The sequence below is a fragment of the Halichoeres trimaculatus genome, unplaced genomic scaffold (assembly GCF_033239565.1).
Source record: "Halichoeres trimaculatus isolate MK-OKI-2021-1 unplaced genomic scaffold, fHalTri1.1 fHalTri1_scaffold_8, whole genome shotgun sequence".
In the NCBI taxonomy this organism is placed as follows: domain Eukaryota; kingdom Metazoa; phylum Chordata; class Actinopteri; order Labriformes; family Labridae; genus Halichoeres; species Halichoeres trimaculatus.
In genome coordinates, this window is record NW_027437186.1 from 6,534,655 (window position 1) to 6,555,318 (window position 20,664).

A 20,664-nucleotide genomic window follows, 5' to 3' on the forward strand; every position below is an offset into this window, starting at 1 on the left:
ACATGTTAACCTGCCAAGGGCACAGGCTTTCTGTGCTTCACATGGCACAGACCTGCTGTCTGTGGCCTGAAGCATGGACTGTGTACCTAATTCTTTAATGTTTTATATGTTAATTAATGAGATGTGTTGATGGGCTGAAATTATGATTAGAAATGGCGAACTGAGTTTTGTCTTCAGTTATATTTAAATTACCATTACTGTTTTCAGGAATCCCAGGTAAAACAAAGGAGCAGGACCCAATCACAGATTAAACAAAAACTTTAATTTTAACCAAACTCAAAATCTCAAAAACTCCAACAAAAGAAACAAAATCAAAATGACCAAGAGATTTACAGGAAACACAGGACAGGAGGCACGGCACACTGAGACAGCAATGATGACAGCAATGAACTGACAGAGAACAAAGGAAACAGACTTTATACACTGAAAGGTAATCAAGCACAGGTGCGGAACAAGACACAGAACATTCAACAAGAATAACTAAGATTAACACAGGTGACACAGAAACACAGGACCAGGACAGAATTACAAAGAAACACAAGAAGAGTCAAACACAAGACAAGAAATACACACCAAAAACCCAAACCATGACATCTGTGTGAGTATTTTGATTGGAGCCCTCACTGCTGTGAGGCACAGCCAGGCAGCCGGGCTTTGTTCATGTTAAGATATGATAAAGAGGTCTCTCTGCAGATAACATTGACAAATCTTGTAAGTTTAGTAAGTTTGAAAAAATGCCTTAAAAAATTACCCCTGTACAGTTTGTGCTGCTAAAGAAATTAGCCACTCAGACCAAACCTTTATTCAGAACCAGACTTTGAATATGTATTAATTTGCTATAAAGGTCTTTTTTTTTTGTCATGGTGTGTTTGTGCTTTCTGGTGTAACTGCAGCCAGCCTCAAGTGGATGCTCCATGAACTACAGTTTTAAACACTTCTGCATATTTTTAGACCAAAGTTTAAGGATTTTATTACTAGTGAGTTACAGGAGTCAAACAAGACAAGAAAAAGCCTTCTTTTTACCATCTCTTTTCAAGGAAAGCAGGATAAGATTTAGCGTTGGAAAACAGTGTTCATACCTGCTTACGCTGCTTTCTTTGTCCAAAGGGGGCGCCAAAATCAAAACAACCATAAAGTTCCTCAAAGGAACTTTAACAAAGACCATTCACTCTAACATAAGGTAGTTTGCTGAAACATGAACATTTCGGGACTAGAAGAAAACGTGAATTTATATCACAAAGAAAATGTGACATGCAGGTTATTCCACCTTTAATGTCTTATGCTGATAGTTTTAATTTCATCAGATCATTTCATGACACCATGGAGGAAACCGATGTCGGGACATGTGAAAACCTCTGCTCATGCTGATGGTCCTGTGGTCTACAGCCTCTGAAGACAGGAGACAGTGATGGATTACTGACCACATACAGCTAACTAACAAACAAGCTGACACTATGTAAACAGTTAATTCATTATCAGTGGTGCAGGCTGCAGCTCTGACACAATGTTTACTTCGTGGATTTAACTTTCATCTCATTTCATTTAACGGTAAATCCACTTCAAGCTCCTCAGATCATTGAGTAGGCAACAAAACTATGTTTAAAAAAGTCTGAAACTGTGAAACAATGTGAAATCACTGCATTTATTTTAGTGGTTTCTTTGGAGATTAATCATATCCATCAGCTGTACTCCTTTCTGGTCCTAGGATAGATGATATTTACAAACTACCAATCAAGAAGCAGATATATCTGATCTAGATCAGCACACGTAGCTCAGCTGGTCATGTCTGTCCAAGCTGGAGTCCTTCATCCAAGTCTGCAGCCCCTCCTCCTCACTACATGCTCCAAATGAAAGCTACATGAAGCTGTTTGTATCTCCTCCTCACATCCTAATGTCTGGATTCTCCTTGTGTTGAACTGCTTAGATTTCTGTTTCATGAAATTCTATCCCTGAAACAAAGACATGCTCACTAGAATTTTCTATTTTCATCTTTTGGTTGATAAAATGTAATAGTGAAGCATGACCTTTAGCTTTCAGGGGGACCTCCATTTTTTTAAAAGCAGGACATCAACTTTCAGGGTGGGATGAGACCAATTATGTTTGTTAGAGGAGTTACAACACTGCAAAATTGAAATCTTAAGATTGTTGGCCTGAAAATTATTTTTTGGTTAAATAAACAAAAAATGTTCTACTTCAAAGTAGTTAAGTTGGCAGAACTTCAAATCGTAGGTTTTAGCCTATCGCTGAACTCTTTGATTATGCTTCAGCAAAGAGCGGGGTCTCCAACTCAGATCTACAGGGGTCGTCATCTACGTTTTCAGTTTCCCAAATGTACCACCATCACCCCTGTTCTTATCAATAAAATGACTCAGGAGTGGATTTTACCACCATAAAGGTGGATATTTTTATTTGTACTGAAACTCTAGTTTACAATCTGTCGATTGATCATGACTTGATTAGTTTGTGGTTTTTAAGTTAGTGGGGCGGCTTTGGCTCAGTGGTAGAATCACTCTCTGACAGTGTATAGGTCAAGGTTCAAATCCTGCTCCTTCAGACAAATGACAAAGTTTGTCAGAAGAGACTAGAAGTGTAAAGTTATTTTCTGAACAAAGAAATCACAAGTTTTTAGTTTACTTTTCTGAGTTATTCATACCTAGAACTCAAAACTTTAAGTTATCACAACAAAAACTTATAAGCTGTTTCAAATGCAACATGTTTAGTTGGCCTCAAAACTCTGAGAAAAAAGGGCAGACAGTTGCCTTGGAATTTTGAGTTAACAAAACTTTTTTGTCTTTACAGTGCTCAAACGTCTCACAGAAACAGCAAATGTGTGGTTTTGTCATAGAGACTATGTTGTCCAATAACAGTGAAGGCAGTGAATGTCTGCAGACTGAACCAGCTAAACCTGTTCAGTGCCGCAATAAATAACTTTCAGATTGGAAAATAGATACATGCACTTCAAAGACTCTACTCTGATTGTCACTTTTTCAGTTTTACCAAAGTGTCTTCTGCCTTTTTTTCATCATAATCTTGTTTTTTTAATAATGAAAAGAAAATAAGCCTAGTGAGGATTTTGAGGTGACTTTTGCCATGTTTTGTCTGTTTCAGGCCAACGATATGAGATAAACCTTTTAATTAATCACCTTTTGGGGTGATTCCTGAATCATGCTATGCATCTGCACAAACAGCACTTTGCACAGAAACATGCACAGATGGAGAGTGTACAGTGAGGGTATGCACCTGAGCAGTTGGAGGTTTGGTGCCTTGCTCAAGGGCAGATGTTTTTTTTTTAATAATGAAAAGAAAATAAGCCCAGTGAGGATTTTGAGAGCCCAAAGCTTGCATGAATTTAAAAAAAATGCATTTTTTAAATATCCATTAAAGTAAGATATTAAAGGGGCTGTGAGGGCTACCTGGAAAAGTTAGTGTTATTCCAGGATAAGTTTTTTCCATGAGCACTTGCACCCACTTTCGTGTGGATGTGGCACTAATCACCCAACTTGTTCCATCCCGGAGTATCACTTTAGAGTAGGTTATTAGATTGAGACTACATGAACTATTCCAGTTCCTACAGTAGGGGTCTGAACTCCCTCGGAGGTTGGTAAACACTTGGAAGTGGGATGAAAATATGCCTTCTGAAATCAAAAACTAATTAAACTGAATATTTCACCCATAACTGTAAAAAGACAGAAAATTTAGGCTAAATTTTATATGAGCTCATGCAAATAGAAAACAATTGATCTGAAGACCCCTGAGGTGACTTTTGCCATGTTTTCTCTGTTTCAGGCTAACGATATGAGATAAACCTTTTAATTAATCACCTTTTTTTTTTTTTTTTTTTTTGGGGGGGGGGGGGGGTTCCTGAATCATGCTATGTATCTGCACAAACAGCAATTTGCACAGAAACATGCACAGATGGGGAGTGTACAGTGAGGGTGTGTACCTGAGCAGTTGGAGGTTTGTTGCCTTGCTCAAGGGCAGATGGATAGTGTTCAGAAAAAAATATGCTGACACCTCTCCAGTTATCAGCCAGATTCCTAATCCAGGTTTATTCCAGGATGCTCAGGTTGCCAAGCAAAGTCAATATGGACTGAGACACTTTGGCTCCCAAGTTGTTATCATTATTAACTAATAGGGCTTTCCAGCAGAAAGGGGGTCACTGGTAACTGGCACTTGTATTATGGGGGTCCCAGCTTAAAAAGTTTAGGAATCTCGAGAAAGGGGATGGGGCAGGTGTGTGTGTGTGTGTGTGTGTGTGTGTGTGTGTGTGTGTGTGTGTGTGTGTGTGTGTGTGTGTGTGTGTGTGTGTGTGTGCGTGTGTGTGTGCGTGTGTGTGTGTGTGTGTGTGTGTGTGTGTGTGTTTTTCTAGGAGTGGCAAGCACGTACCAAACAGAAATGTAATATCAGTATTTTAATGTACATTTATTACACATTTTAAATAAATATTTCATCCTTAAAATTATTATACACATCCTCAAATAAAAATATAGTTATATATATATTTATATAGATTTATAAAAACAGACATTCAAGGGGCAACAAGAACACAAAAGGATGAGGGGTACTTTGTGTCAGGGGCTTCCTTACACTTCAATGCATTTGTACACATAGAGATTACAGTCAGGACAGGAAACCTGTGATTATCAAATGTAGCTGCCACATCGATCCGTCAGATGCTACCAACGCTCTGTCTGTGAGCCAAAACAGAGCGAAACCAGCAGAAGCTTTCACACTGCAGTGTTACCACCATATGCAACATTTACTGACACCCCGTGCTCTCTGACACAGTGTGTGACAGTGTGTGTGTGTGTGTGTGTGTGTGTGTGTGTGTGTGTGTGTGTGTGTGTCCCTAAACACAGCGTTCCCTGGCAGTGCCGTCAATCAGGGCCCTTCAAGTCTCCTTGAGCAGCAGGCGAGAGTCGAAAAAAGGACTCCACTGGTCAGAATTAAAAAGTAAACTAAACACAAAGCACTCTACCAAGATGTCCTTGATAAGTCAGACAAAAAGTTATGTGCATCTATGAACAAAATCTCCTCTAAGTTTTTCTTTACACAGGTCAGTACTAAGTCTGGAGTACAAAAATAGATTTCTCATCTTTCTGGTCTATGTACAGCCTTGTTGTTTTGAGAAAATAGAAACAAACTACACATTAAGATATAGTAACGCTCAGTATAAAAATGTCTCTAGAGGTTTTTTTTTTGGAGGAGAGGAGTTTGTCAGCTGCTGCTTCATCAGTCTGTCACTTTATCCTCTTCCTGTCTCTTTCTTGTCCGCCTCCTCAGCGTTCAGACGAGTATCTTGTGCGTTTAGTCCTTTGACTGAACGGGTAGTGGATGAAGTCGAAAGGACGGTGGTGACTCGAGTGCGCCGGTTGCGTCCCCTTCGGCAGCCTCTTCATGAAATGGACCTCGCGTTGGTGCTGGCGCGTCCGTGAGCCTTTTCGTGGTCGACCCCTGCGTGTGAAAGCCATGTACCAGCTCTCGTAGCGTGCGTTCCTCAGCGCCGTGTAGTTGTTCTCCAGAACGATCTCGGTGAAGATGCAGTCGCGGCCTTGTCCATTTTTCTGCAGAGGGCACAAACACAGAAAACTGTTAGCGGGGATGTTTAGAAAAAGTCCTCAATGAAGATTTGCAGACGGGAAATATCACATGTATGAAGGCTTCCCTGCATGCACACACTCACACACACACACACACACACACACACACACACACACCCCTCCCCTCTTACATGCAGCATATGCTACAGTCATTACAGATCAGAGAGAGGGGGATGACAGTAAGCGATGACTCTTCTCCCCCTTCAGAAAACATCCAGCAGCCTTGTGGGTCACTAGCTGCAGGACGGATCCTCCTAAAGCCTCAATCAGCCTCAAGAATCACCGTCACCCTGCTTTTATCTCCTGTTGCTTTCACACCAACCAACCGATCGCTCTTTAACTACGACTCAGCAGACCTCCTCTGGCTCAGTCAGAGCCCTGTTTGAACAAGTCTTCACTCTAAACAGCAGAAGTGATGCCACCGCGCTCTAACAACATCAGATAAACCTCCTCAGAGAGAAGAAGCGTACAGTAAGGTCAGCTGACGCAGAGCTCACTGGCATGGACACACCGTGCTAACCTACTGTAACAAGCTCCAACCTTCCTGGACAAAATAGTGTGTTAAAAATAGTCATGGTACACCCGTGAGCTTACATACAGTCAGAAGACACTCTCTGTTCAGTCTGTCTTTAACACACACATGCACACATACACACACACACACACACACACACACACACACACACACACACACACACACACACACACACACACACACACACACACACACACACACACACACAAACACTGAGGCCAGGGCAGGCTGTGACTGGGCCCGTAGCTCAGGGCAGATGGTGTACGAGGCAGGGTGCTGGGTGGGTGAAGGGGAGGTGTGTTTGGGGGGTGCTGCAGAGAGGATGGCAGCTCTGTTTATTAGTCGTCACCGTGAGAGGGACGCTGAGAGGGCCGCACACCTATACACTCACAAAACACACACAAAACACTCACAGAGCACTAACAGCAGTGTGATAAAAACATGAGACCTACAGCCTGGACTTACACAGCTCCTGATTTAACAACCATCACCACACACACACTGGTTATAGAGGCACCAAATATACACAGATCTGCCATGACACCAAACACACACACACACCAAACACATGCTAGACTACTGCTTGTTACTACAGATCTCAATCTCACTAAGCAAACAAATGTATTTTTCACATCTTCACAGCTCCAGATCTTTTCTGCCAGGCTTAACATCTGCCTTTGATAAACTAAAATCTAATTTTTATAATTTTTCATTTTGAAAAAGAGGAAAGAAGATATTTTTTATAAGAGGGACTTCAACAGGTGGAAATGTCTGTGCAGCGTGCAGCTCTTAGGTCAGATCATGTTTTTTTTTTGTTTTTTTTGTTTTTTTTTACTTTTGTTTTTTTTTTTTTTTTTTTTTTTTTTTACTTTTGTTTTTGTTTTGTTTTTTGTTTTTGTTTTTTTTTTCTTTTGTTTTGTTTTTTGTCTTTCACCCCTTATTGTCTGAATTAATTAACGATTATAAAAATAGATTTTTTTTATGTGTTTATGCATTCTAGCAGATTTTGAATTAAGTGGAGATTGTAAATTTGAGTACAGTACAAAGAATTATTATAACTAAGTTATATTATAAATATAGACATGAGAAGTTCATCTCCTGACCAATATATTGTGACAAAGTGGATCTGATACGATCTTTGGTTTGTGTAAAATATGAATCAATAGGTAATAATCAGATGCAAAGGTCATTCCAGCTGCATCAAGACCTGACAGGGTAAGTTGCAAATTTGGACAACAGGCATTAAGGGGTTAATCTATTAAGATTTAGATTTTTTTTTTTTTTTGATCAAATTAAATCATAAAAGCTGAGTTACCTCCACTGATTCAAAGAGTCATAAGGAAAGTAGCTCCTACTAATAAGATATTGTATTTATAAACTCTAGACCTGTCCTCATCACAAATCCTAAAATGTTGAGTTATTCAAACATCCCATCTTCCCCAAAATGTCAAATCCAAACACTGTGATGACACCAAACATCAGCAAATGAATTAAAATCGCTGCATCCCTTTATCAGCGCTTTATGTTTTCATTTGGGAATCAGAAGTCCACTAATCCTCCCCAGCTCCCGTAGCTGTGCTGTGCTGCCACCACCGTTGACATTTTGACCCCAGCCACAATCACCCAGCCAGCCTTTTGCCTCAGCGCCTGCTAACCGGGGTCAGCTTCTCCCCTCACCTTGCCGATGAGCTTCCCCCTCTTGTTCATGCAGATGTAGAAGCCCGTCTCAGCTCCTTTGATGCGCACTCGGCTCCCGAACGTGTCCGTTTCCACGATGAGTTTAGCTGAAAATAGAGAAAAAGAGATTTGTAAGCGACGGCGGCTCAGAGCAGCATGCTTGGTCAAAGGTTAACGTGAGATTTTATGATGAGTCTTAAAACATGTTACAGTGCACGGGCCTGTGTGCACGATCAGGGGAAAAAACATGAAAAACAAACAAAAATGTGATGTGCTTATATGAAAGAATGCTCCCTTTTTTCCCTCCTGCACTCACACACACACACACACACACACACACACACAGAGGAAACCTGTGGGACCATTCCTGGGGATTTATGCAAGCTGAGATTCTTTCGAAATGATAAAACCACGTGTCTGTGGGTTCTTTGAAAGCTAAAGAGGAGATCCTGGCAGGCCCATCATGAATTCCTTTTCAAATAAATCTGCATTGACCTCACACATAAAGCTCCACATATCCTGAAAACTACAGAGCGAAACAGGAAATATGGGCAGATCACAGAGCATGACTTTTGGAGTTTTTTGCTTTTTTTTTTTTTAACTTTGTGTCTCCAACAAGAAAGAAAAATAAAGGAGATTTTTATCAGTGAAAGAAAATGAAATGTGCTCACAGAGCCTTTTGTTTTTAAGAGAAATGACACAGAACATGAAAAGTCAGCAGCAGGTGATCGTATAATCCACATTGTCTCATAAAAATAGTTCCAGGGCATCAGTGTGGTCAGGACAGTGAACCATCTCTGACAAACCTCACCTCTGAGCTACAGAGACAGCAACATGCAGACTTGCTGGATTCTTTTTTAATCCTCCTGATTTTTAGAGTCATAAACGCTCGTAAATGTGCAGAGGGTGGTTTCTAAACTCGACTCGGCCTGTTTGATTCTGAGGCTGGATGGAGCAGGGAGCTTGAAGCTGGGGGTGGAGGGGAAGACGAAGCTATGCAGGAAATGTTCAGGAGGTAGAAGTAAGATTGCTTCTAATGGCTCTGCCAGACCTGCAGGATCTCTAGAGGATCACCTCCAGAACCATCTACACAAACCTCCGGACAGTTTCTGCTGCTGAAGCACAGAGCGGGATCACAAACTGAGATCAGGGTGACATCTACACAACGCCAGAGGCCGATGGTGGGGAGTTACTTTCCTTTTTTAATTTCAGTAAATAAGAGCATCTTTGACTGACTGAATGAGAGGCCTTCATCCAACACAACCTTCTATCTTTAAATCCAAAGTTGGCCTCCATCAGTGAAGAAAATACAAACATTTAAATGAATCATGACTCATCAGGTGAAGGATTTCTGTTGCTCTTTAAATGAAACTGTTTCTGTCAGACTCTTGGCCTTGAGCCAGAAATCTGGAAATAAAAATGATTAAAAGAAAAGTTTGAATTGCAAAAAATGAGGGAGAGAGTTGAATTAAATTGTAAAAATATGTAAAATTAATGAAAGATTTTTTAAATAATAATAATATTAATGAGCATCCTTAGATTTAGTGTTTTTCTCTCCAGCAGGGAATGGTCAAGATGTTGAATTTGTAAACGTCCCCTCTCTTGACGTGACCGAGCGGTGAATGGGGGCTTTTTCGAGGTGTTTTTTTCGTTAGTTTTAGAAGTTTTTTTATTACTGTTAATTTAAATATAGTGGAATTAAAGAAAGGAAAGTCCTGAACATTAATGTAAAATTTCAAGAATTAAAAAAATGGTTTTATTGATTTAAAAAAAAAAAAGTAGATATATTTTTTAATGATCCTGATGTGTGAGTGTTGGGGGTCTGCTTACCGTGCACATCTCCGTCGTCGGCCATGGCGTTGATCTTCTTGTTGGGCAGGACCTGCACGTGCTTGCCGCTGGTCCGACTGTACAGCTGGTAGATCCGGATCAGCCGGCGGCTGACGCGGTCCGTCACTTTGCTCTGCTCGCTTACATGCTGCGTGAAATTAGGCGGGGACTGATTGGTTACCTGTCAGAAATTAGATGTCATCACAATCATCATTATGTGCATTCGTCCTATGTATTGATTTATTTTGTGCTGACACTGAAACGAAGCAGAGGGGAGGACAAAGTGAGGCTCGCGCTGTGAGAATGAGGCCGGTCGTGTGTTTTCTGGTCACTGTAGGAAATGGTTTAAACACTTAAGCACAGTGGGAAAAAGATATCCTCACGCAACAACAGCTTGTTGTTGTTTTTTTTCCCAGAGCGACAAGTGTAACAAGTTCCAGGAAGGCTGCTGCCAAATGAAATTAACAGCTTCCAAAAAAGACGCACGGCGTGATTACAGGTTGTGCGCACAGGAGAATGTGCGGCACAGCGCAAAGGGAAAAATACTTTATGATGGAGACTTCATTTAACATCCTGAACGAGAACAAAGTAACGGAGCAGCTACTTTAAATGTCCGTGAGGTTTCACAGCGTGTGTGTTTTTTATAAGACCGCAGTGCGCGCTGTGATGGAATGACTGCCGCTAACGGAAACGTTGGCCCTGCTCACTTTAAACCCCACGACATTTTTCACAAGACTCGCGAGCATTTTCCCTCAGCCCCGATGCCCCGTCTGTGCCCGCGCGCCCTGTGCCAGGGCCGGTGTGTTTATCAGCAACCTGCCAGCGGGCCGCGCGCCCCGCTGCCGGGCGCACCGTGGGAGCCATCCGATATTATTGTATCACAGAATGTTCGGATGGTCCCTCACCTTTCCTGTCACACTGTTACCGCGCCACGGAGAGCATCTTTCTTTTTGATACAACTGACGATATAATCATTTATTCAGCTCGGAGAGTGAAGAGACAACATCCTGAAACATTTAAAGAAATGAAGTAAAGATGGTAACATACCTGAGCATAATAGCAAAACGCAAGCAAGTGTAGAAACCTGCGAAGAAGAAGAAAAACAGGCGTTATGTTCCATCGGAGCTGCGTAAAGGAGCACCAACAATGAGTACAGAGAGGAAGGACTGCACTTACAGATAGCTGCGCCGCGGTGGGATGAGTCGCATGTTGGATGATGATGATGATGATGATGACTAATAACCTTCCAGGTGATACAAATAAAAGATTCGGTCAATAACCAAACAGCCTATAGTCCACAGATTTCTCTGAAATCCACAAAAGGTCAGAGGCGCTGTCAGAGATGATCAGGCGCGTCCAGCGGACACATTCTCCATCAAACTAAAGTCCATCAGCGGAGAGCTCCTGCTCTGCTGACAGGCAGGCTGAATAAAAGTGGGACTGATGGTTTGGTCGCGGACTGTCTGACTCTATCTGACGGCTGTGCAGAGTCTAAGTGCACTTGCAAAGGTAGGTCTGTGCGATGAAGTTTGGCCAAAAGCGCTGCAGGGTTTTTGCTCCTCAGTTTTTCGTCCGCGCTGTCAGACTAATCCTCCGGGTTTGTAATCCCTGTGCTGCTTCGCGGCCTTCAGGTGTGCGTGATGCCGGCTGGTTCGGGTTCCTTGGAGTTCTTCACAGTGACTCGATGCTGCTGCTGCTCCGCTCGACTGTGTCAGGACTGCAGACAGGACGCTCCTTCTCTCCTCTCTCTGCTCCCATCCCACTCCGCTCCCGTGTCAAGCCTCTCACTCGGCGCTAACACACCCCCGGTTAAAATGGCAGGCTGATCTGCTAAGAACAAGCCCCCTTTTTCTGCAGAACAAAAGCGGACAGCCCCAGTCCCACTCCCCCCTCCCTCCCCCTTGATTTAAAACATCTCTTTACCTGAGGAGCGGTCCACAGTGGGTAGGGGGAGAAAGGGCGAGGAGGAGCCTTGGCTGCTGGCTGTGCCAGCACAAGTATGAGGGAGAAAAAAAAAACTAAAATGCAAAATGACGGGCTGTGATCGTGATGATACACATCTGCAAGTTTAAACTTAAAGCTGGTGAAACATGATGACCCCAAGCGCCCCCACGGCGCATCCCTTCCCCTCCCGTGTCCATTTATTCTCTGTTCTTCCAGTTCTGGGGACGCACTGTGCGGAGCCGGAGCTGCTAGCTTTGTGTATTGACAGAGCAAAGTGTGAGACATATTAACAGGATTACAGGCGATTAGCGTTTTGGAAACACTCCCTCCTTTCATCTGATGAAGAGTTTCTTTGCTCCTCTTCGCGGGTTAAATCATCTGCAGGGACAAATAGACTTATACCCACGTTAACATGCGTTGCTGTAAAGTTGTGAGGAGGAGAGTGAAACATGGGCTCATTAGGACAAACACGGCGCGTTCACACCTCACGTTCCGCTGAAGGACATTAATTAGTCCCTTTTACTTTTTGACATAAGTGATGCCCCACATTAATTATCTGCGAACCGCACCCTTTTATTAAAACATCTCTGGGCTGAATGGGCCTCATCACTCAGACTTTAATGATTGATCTGACCATTCATTAGACTGCTGCTGGGTATCGAGCACCACAGGGACAGAAACTCCGCGCAGGCTGCTGAGTAAACATAACTCCAAGTGAGCATACATTAGTCAGAGATGGCCCATTGAGGAGAGTGTTTTAAGTGTAAAGAAGCTCATTCTGCAGAGTTAAGCTTCCATAAGAAGGTGCGTGGGACATAATCTGAAGGGCAAAACAAAAACATTATGAATACTTTGATTTTATTGCGAACAGACAGAGTGGTGAGACGTGAAGATGAGGGACAGAGTGAATTCAGACTTTTTTTAATTTGCTCCCTGCATGCTAAGGATGCTTCTCTTCCAGCCTGTCATACAGGTTTTAGTCACCAGTGGGCGCTCCAGAGGAGACTTTGAGGTGTGTGTCCTGGATGTAATGATGTGTCAGTATTAAAGACATGTCTGTGTCACATTCACAGTCTGCTGTTATCTGCTCCACTGACAGGATGGTTTGTTTATCTCTTTTATTCCCTCCCTCCTGTTATCATGTGCTGCTACCTGTGTGTGTGTGTGTGTGTGTGTGTGTGTGTGTGTGTGTGTGTGTGTGTGTGTGTGTGTGTGTGTGTGTGTGTGTGTGTGTGTGTGTGTGTGTGTGTGTGTGTGGAGATAAAATTCTAACGAGTAACCCTGATATGACACCAAGTGCCAATTTGATGGTAGGGACAGTGTTTTACCAAAAGCTGTATTGAAATTTGCGTGTGTGTGTGTGTGTGTGTGTGTGTGTGTGTGTGTGTGTGTGTGTGTGTGTGATGAGCGGCAGGTAGCTGCCACTTTGTACCCTGGCTCAGGGCCTGGCTGCCCTCCCCTTAACCCCAGGAGCTCTGCATCCATCAGCAGCCCAGCAGGGGGTCAAACACCCTTCCCCCCTCTGCAGCTTCTCTCCCTCTGTCTTCTCTGTGCCTCCATTCATGACCACACTACAGCAGAGAGATGGATAGACCATATATTGCAAACACCACCTTAAACTATATCTATAAGCTCATCTGAAACAAACTGCTCCTGTGCTTCTGCATTCTCAACGTCTTTTAGGTGTCTTTAAAAACCATCATGGGACACTAAAACTTCAGACCTTCAGATTTCTGTCAAATGCTTTGAAATGATTTTTCTCATATCACTCACTGAATGGCAAAGTGTCATTCACATAAAACCATCTCGTCTCTAGAGTACAGTAGACAGTGCTCAGAGTTCACGCCAAAGCTTCAGATTGTTTTTTTTTAATTATCATTAAAATCCTCCACCTTTCCCGTCTTGCTTCACCCCTTCAGTCGACTACCTTGGTTACACCTCTCTCTCCGTTATTCCTGCTCTGCATTCCAATGTGCAGCCATCTGCCACCTCCAGCCCTCCCTCTGCTCTACCTTCTCCCCCCATCATGTTCCCTTCACTTCCCTTCCCAATATGAAATCAAACTGAAGGTTTCTGTACGCGTTGAAACAAGCACCCTGTGTGACTTTTTATTCACCCTCATGTCAAATCAAATATCATCAACTCACTGATCAGATGGCTCAACCTGAGAGGCCTCACATCCTCTGATCTGTCTCCAGAAACATGGCGTCTTTCTTAAGTATTAAACAGGATAGAATCTGAAAGCTTGAATTAGTCATAACTAAGGGCGTATTCAGACCTGGACTGTTTGGTTCACTTTAAATGGACCAGGGTTCATTTCCCACGCTGGTGCGGACTTTTTATGCAGGTGTGAATAGACACAAACGAACCCTGGTGCGGACCAAACAACCGGACCGAGACCCACTTTTTGAAGTGGTTTCGGTCCGCTTCCTAACAAACTCTGGTGAGGTTCGCGGTTCTCTGGTGCAGGTCTGAATACAAACCAAGGTCCATGGTACATGCGCCTTTTGGGCCTATAAAGCCACCGTAACCTAACTGTCTTTGGTTCATACCTGATCCTCCGTCTTCTGTTTAGCCACGCTGTTGCTAGCATGTTGTGGGTCAGGACACGCAGAGCATAGCGTCTCCTTGCTGTCTTCGTCTTCGCTGTTCCAAAACTTGAAACGGTGTTGTTAAGCCTTCTTTGAAGGAGCAGCTTGTGAAACTGAAAATGATTTTGCAGCTCTAATAAGAGCACAAACACACGTTTACCTCCATTTCTGGGTCTGTATTCTGTGTGCTGCCTTTGTCAGTGCTGTCCAATGAGAGCACTGATCCTCACACACGTGGATGTGTTTACAGAATATAGTCCACTTGAAAAAAGTACAATCTGAATACGAACCGCACCAAACGAAAAAAATAAAGTCCGGACCAAACAAGTGGACCAAAGGACTTTTCTGGTCTGAATACAGCCTAAGTCTAAGCTTTGATATTGAGGCTCCTCTCCTGTGGAATCATCTCCCAGTCAGGATCCAGGAGACACATGAGCAGGCTTCAAACTTCCACTCATGTTGTCTCGTTGCTGTGCCAGGATCAGAAGTTGGGACATGAGGAGGTAGAATCACAGTTAGCCAGCTTCTGCTGTGACACAATGTAAATAAGCGAGAACAGGTCGGGTTACTTTGATGAAATTTTACCTCAGTAAAAGTAAGATCTGAGCTCCAAATGCAGTCAGATCATCTCTTCCTGTGCTGATAATTGAAGTCTAATCAAAAGGAGAGCTTTAATGTGAGAAGAACACATAATTAGGTTGAGTTGTTGAATATTTAGCCGCGTTTCCACCAAGCAGACCGGTTCGGTTTGTCTTGGTACGGCGCGCATTTTGTGGCGTTTCCTCTGACTTATCCCGGGACAGATCCCCCAGTAACGGAGACGAGCCATCCCACTTTTTGGGCCCCCTTCGTATGGGTGCCAGACTAAACTGATCCGCTCTTGTAAGGTGGAGCTACAACACTGCAGACCGTTGATTGGTCAAAAGAATCATCACTTACCCTGACAGTGGCTGCATTTGTCCTGGTGGCACACAATCTTCTCTGAAACAAAGCTTGATTGCACTTTGTATCAAAGAGCTACATGACAATCATAGAGAAGATGAAATGCCTGATGTCTCCCATAGTTGCTCTTTGTTTACTGTGTCACGTTTTTCTTCTTCGTTGGATTTATTAGCGGGGTAAACTGTGTCGTGCTGCTTCAGTGTCATGCTATTATTAAACAGCTGCGGCTTTCGGCATCCAGCTTACACGCCGCCTACCACGAGAGGGCACAGTTTGCTGTGGAAACGCAAATGGGATCAGGCTTAACTGTACCAAACCGTGCCAAACCGTACTGAACTGCACTGCCTGGTGGAAACGCAGCTTTTGAGTTTTTTGGGATTATTTTGCACTTTGGAGGCCGTCCCATGTGTGTCCAGATTGCAGGACAGCTTGTTGTGATCAGAATCAGGTTTATTCTCACATTTTGAGCTGACTGTGGTTGGAAAGAGGGGTCAGCTTTATCAAATCTCTGTTTTTCTGAGCAGTTACTGACCTGAAGGACCAACCTGAGAAAGGATTTGTTGTGATTTCAGCCTGAGCAGCCTGTTCTGCTCCTCTATGTTAGTTCACATGATCACTGGACCATAGGTGTCAGCCAATCAGCTGCAGGAACAGTGTTAATGGACAGCTTGGATCCTTTCTAATGTTATTCAGAGTAATCACAAACTGATGACATTTAAAATGAATGTAGTGACGGATGCTTGGGCGCAGAGCTGCTGTCCCTCCATCTCATGTGACTTTAGTTTTTGTGCTCTTTCATGAGGTTTTGGAGAGTGTTTGATGCCTTGTGAAGCTTTTGATTGTTTGGTGTGTGTGTGTGTGTGTGTGTGTGTGTGTACGTATCCACTACTCCCCTTCCATCTCTATCAGTCTTCTCATCTTTCCCCAACCTGTGTAACTCTCAATATTAAAAAAAAAGTTGTTTTCCATCTGTAATTACATCCTGATAAAATAAACACTTGTTGTCAGGTGACAGGAAGTACATCTCATTCTTCTGTTTGGCTTTAAAACAATAATAAAAAAGCTGCTGCAGACGCCTGAAGTAACTCTGTTCTCTGCAGTCCTCCAGTCACTTTCTCAGGCTCCCAGACATGAGGTGCCTTCAACTGTTTATCCATCTGGATGGAGAGAGGGAGAGGGGCATGTATGAGCTAACAGACATTTCCAGTCTCAAATCTTGGGTGTCTTTGATTGCCCTGCTGGGTTTGACCAAATATACCCTCCTTCAACACATGCTTGTAATACCCATTCCATATGAGCACTTAAAGCCAGCGGAGAGGCTTCAGCTCCAGCCCCCGTTTGCCTCTGCTCTGCTGCCTGGATCTGTCCAACACTGAGTCTCATGGTGGAGCTGTGTTTGCAGGAGAGGGTTCTGCAGAGCTTTACCATCATCCATCATGAGAAACTGATGTGGAGAGGGTGAAAGTGGTGGTATGGATGACATTTGACTGGTGGTTCATTCATTTATTCCTTCTAAAAACTGAACTCCTGAGTTTGTTACACACACTTCCTCAGCTCGCTGTAAATCCCTCATACTACCCCCAAAATAAATTGAAATAAGAAATATTAGAATAAAACACCAAATGAACACACATACTGAAAACTTACCGCAGTAGGAGCTGAGACCCAGTCAGCATAATGCAACGAGGTTGCTTTATGCTAAAACAAAGTGAAAAAAATTGCATTTACACAGAAATGCTTAGGGACTGAAAACGCTGTAGTAAGCATGCCAGGCCTGTAGGTGGCACTATAATTGTCTTGTCCAGAAGCCATTTTTGGTCAATTTCCACTGAAGTAGAGTTGGGCCGATCATCTGGTGAATACTCAGAGTAGAAGTGGAGCAACAGATGCACATTTTGTTTAGAGACAGTCAGCAGATTCACCAGATAGAGCAGCACAAGCAACACGGTAGTCCATGACGATCATAACAATGGTGCAACAGTACCGTTGTTAAGATCGTTGCGGACTACTGTGTTGTACCTTGCTGCTCAATCTGCCGGTTGTGACTTCAGCATTTCCACTGAAAACTCCAGCTTGCTGTTTACACAGCAATGGTGGTGGCAGCGTTTCAGAAAAATCTACTCTGGGGGCAGTTTTCAAAAATTTAGGTTTTTAGGTTGGTTAAAACATTGTTTCCATGTAAACGAGTGGCCAAAATGCAACAATACTTTTGCGTGTCATCCTAAAGCCATTGACCGCGGACATTGCACAGGAGTGTGGACAATCTCTCGCTGGTGAAATAGCAGGAATTGATGTCTTGCCCTCTATGCTAACTAAGGGTGTTTTCATAGCTGAAAGTCTGGACCATGGTCCGTGTTTTGGTCACACTGTCTACATTTGGGTCAGTCTGTTACACTTTCAACCTGTCATTACTGCTTACGGACTAATGGACCTTACAAGGACGACACTGGACAAGATGGACCTACATGTTATTGTCACTAACTACGTGCTTTGCATGTCTCTGTAGTTCACGTTGATTAGTCACTTAGCCAGGGGGTGGCCAAATCCTCCTGTCCCCTTGTACCTTCTTCTATCATTCTCTTGAAAAATAATTGGAAAGTTTCATTGTTTTTGTGTACCTTTTCCAGTTGGCCTCTCACAAAATCGTCTGATGTTGTAATTTCCTGTCATTGGTACAAAGGTCCAAATCTTTTAACATAATGCATTCATACTGGTCATGAACCAGACCGTGGTCCTGGTTGGTCTGGACAGAGACCACCTCTTTTGGTTGGACCAAGATCCGGCTGTTTGTTCTAGACCAGGGTCCAGGGGAGGTTTCATACCTATCATTGTGGTTCAGACCACACAGGAAAGTCAGAAAGTCCGGACCCAATGACATTGGTGTGAAAGCCCCTAAAACCCAGATTTCTTTTAAGACGCGGTCACACTGGGAAACCGTACCGTGCTTAAGCACGCTCCAGCCCTAAAGTCCAGTTAGTTCTGCTTTGGTACACTTCGGAGAGGTGAGTTTCAGCACGGCTCACTTCAAGCACGTGGACATGAGGTATGATCCATGACCTATGATCACTGTGACTGCTCCTTTCAAAGATCATCTGAAACAATAACGGGGATGTTAGAGAGCTTTGTTGGATGAAAACGACTTAACATAAACCAAAAAGACCCACAAGCGCATACAACAGGACAACAGTTTCGTTGTTACGATCATCGCAAACTACCATGTTGAGCTTGTGCTGCTCAATCTGCTGAATCTGCTGACTGTCTTTACACAAAGTGAGCATCTGTTGCTCGACTTCTGCTTTTAGTATTCACCAATACACCAGATGATCAGCTCAGCTCTACTTCGGTGGAAATCTCCCAAAAGCGGCTTCTGGACAAGACGGTTATAGCACCACCTACAGGCCTGGCATGCTCACTGCAGCACTTTAAGTCCCTCAGTGTTTCCGTGTAAACGTAGTTTTTTTCGTTTTAGCGTTTTTAGATGAAAACTTGTTGTGTGAACAGGACCTGGTTCATATTGGAGTAGTGGGACTGCTGGCTGTACTCCAGCAGGGGAACGGCGCTGCAGGGGGCAATCATGCTTGAGTACGGCACAGTTTAGATGGCCAGTGTGACCGTGCCCTTAAAGACAAACCTTTAAAGATCCTTCAGGTGAGTACAGCCCCACGGTGGATTCATGTGTCAGTTTGAAGCAGAAAATCCTGTGGTGTTACCAATGTTTTCCTCACCTTTACTCTGACCTGTCAATCCAGTAAAGAGCACTGGAGGAGCTGCATTTATCAACACAGCTGTCAGTCATGATGTCACATCCAGTCATTTAGCATCAGATCATCAACTATTCTCAGATAAAACTGTGAGAGATACTGCTCATTAAAGGCATTTAGGGACTATCAGTGATCTTAATGCTCATAATCTGTGATTTAAAATGAGATTATCAGAGCAAGTTTTCTGAATCATTAGCGTCATAGTCAAAGAAATTTAAATAAATAAGTTAACAAGAATGATATGTACAACATAATTACAACATTTCCTCTGCCTTTGTGTAGGAGGACATTGGGATCATTCAGAGTCCATTTGTGGCATCAGTTCAACGAACAAAATGTGGACTCAAGGGTGGTCTGCCTGTCTCTGGTACATTTTGCTGCTTCAGTGTCTCCTACGGCGTGTTTTTCAGCTCCAGTGCCAGAAGTCTGGCCTCAAACCGCTGCTGAAGTGTCAGTGATGCTCTTCCAGTCTGTCAGTGTCGCCCAGTTACAGGCAGAGGGGTCGAGGACCACCACAGTGACACACACTCCTCTAATTACACACCCAGACCTGCACACAGGCCTCAAATGGAAGCTGTCCTTTGAGACACACACACACACACACACACACACACACACACACACACACACACACACACACACACACACACACACACACACACACACACACACACACACACTCATTCTAACTCTGACCTGAAGTCACAGAGTCATGCTGATGCAGAGGTCAGCTTGGAGTTTCTAGAAAGTCTCGTGTGTTTCGTGACTTAACCTGAGCTCACAGTGAAGCCGATGACCTCAGACTGCTGCTCTTTTTTCTGTAATCTCAGAGATCATCCTTGAAACATTGCAGTGCATTCAGTTTGACGAGTAATCATAATTCTAAGTGAGCTTTACTTCAGCTGGGTCACAAAAGGGAAAACAGTCACAAACCTCCCTCTGACACTGTAAGGAAACCTAAAGGTTAAAGTCTAATGACGATGAATCCTGTGGGGGCGATGACAAACTCTTGGAGAGTTCCTGTTCAGCCAGAAGTCAGGGGTAAATGATTCCTAGAAAAATAAAACATTCCCATTCAGTGTGTTCCCTTTGATTTCAGTCGAACAAGACACTTCAGAAAGGAGGAACTACATCCAACTAGTCTGAGATGGATGTAGTTAGACATTATGGAGCAGACTGAAGCGTTGATCCAAGGCAGGATGGATCCATGCTTTTATGATGTTTACTCCAAATTCTGACCCTACCATCTGAATGTGGAGCAGAAATCCAGACTCATCAGACCAGGCAACGTTTTTCCAATCTTCTATTGTCCAGTTTTGGTGTTGCTGTGTGAATTGTAGCCTCAGTTTCCTGTTCTTAGCTGACAGGAGGGTCACCCGGTGTGGTCTTCTGCTGCTGTAGCCCATCTGCCTCAAGGTTGGACGTGTTTTGTGTTCAGAGATGCTCTTCTGCAGACCTCGGTTGTAACCAGTGGTTATTTCAGTTACTGTTGTCTGGTTGTGGGTTAAAATCCCAGTAGATCAGCAGTTCATCAAACACTCAGACCAACAACCATGCCACATTCAAAGTCTCTTAAATCACCTTTCTTCTCCATTCAGAGAATCTCAGTTTGAACTCCAGCTGCTCGTCCTCACCATGTCTACATGACTTAACGCGTCACGTTGTTGTCATCTGATCCGTTTCACAAAGCAGGTTTAATGAAAACTCAGAGTCTATTTACTCTGAAATAAAGGAAACTCTGGGTTTTCATTTTCAGAAAGGGAGGTTAATTAAACCTCTGAAAA

General features: G+C 43.3%; 1 protein-coding gene across 1 annotated transcript; it reads right to left on the bottom strand.

The window, feature by feature from the left end:
* Window positions 1-4,398: 4,398 nt before the first annotated feature.
* Window positions 4,399-11,687, bottom strand: fgf8a (fibroblast growth factor 8a). Its single transcript, XM_074675699.1, is given in 6 exon segments — window positions 4,399-5,365; window positions 5,367-5,564; window positions 7,813-7,919; window positions 9,643-9,823; window positions 10,690-10,726; window positions 10,819-11,687. Coding segments are annotated over 6 exon segments (675 nt in total). The 5' UTR covers window positions 10,851-11,687; the 3' UTR covers window positions 4,399-5,245.
* Between the last annotated feature and the right edge of the window lie 8,977 nt (window positions 11,688-20,664).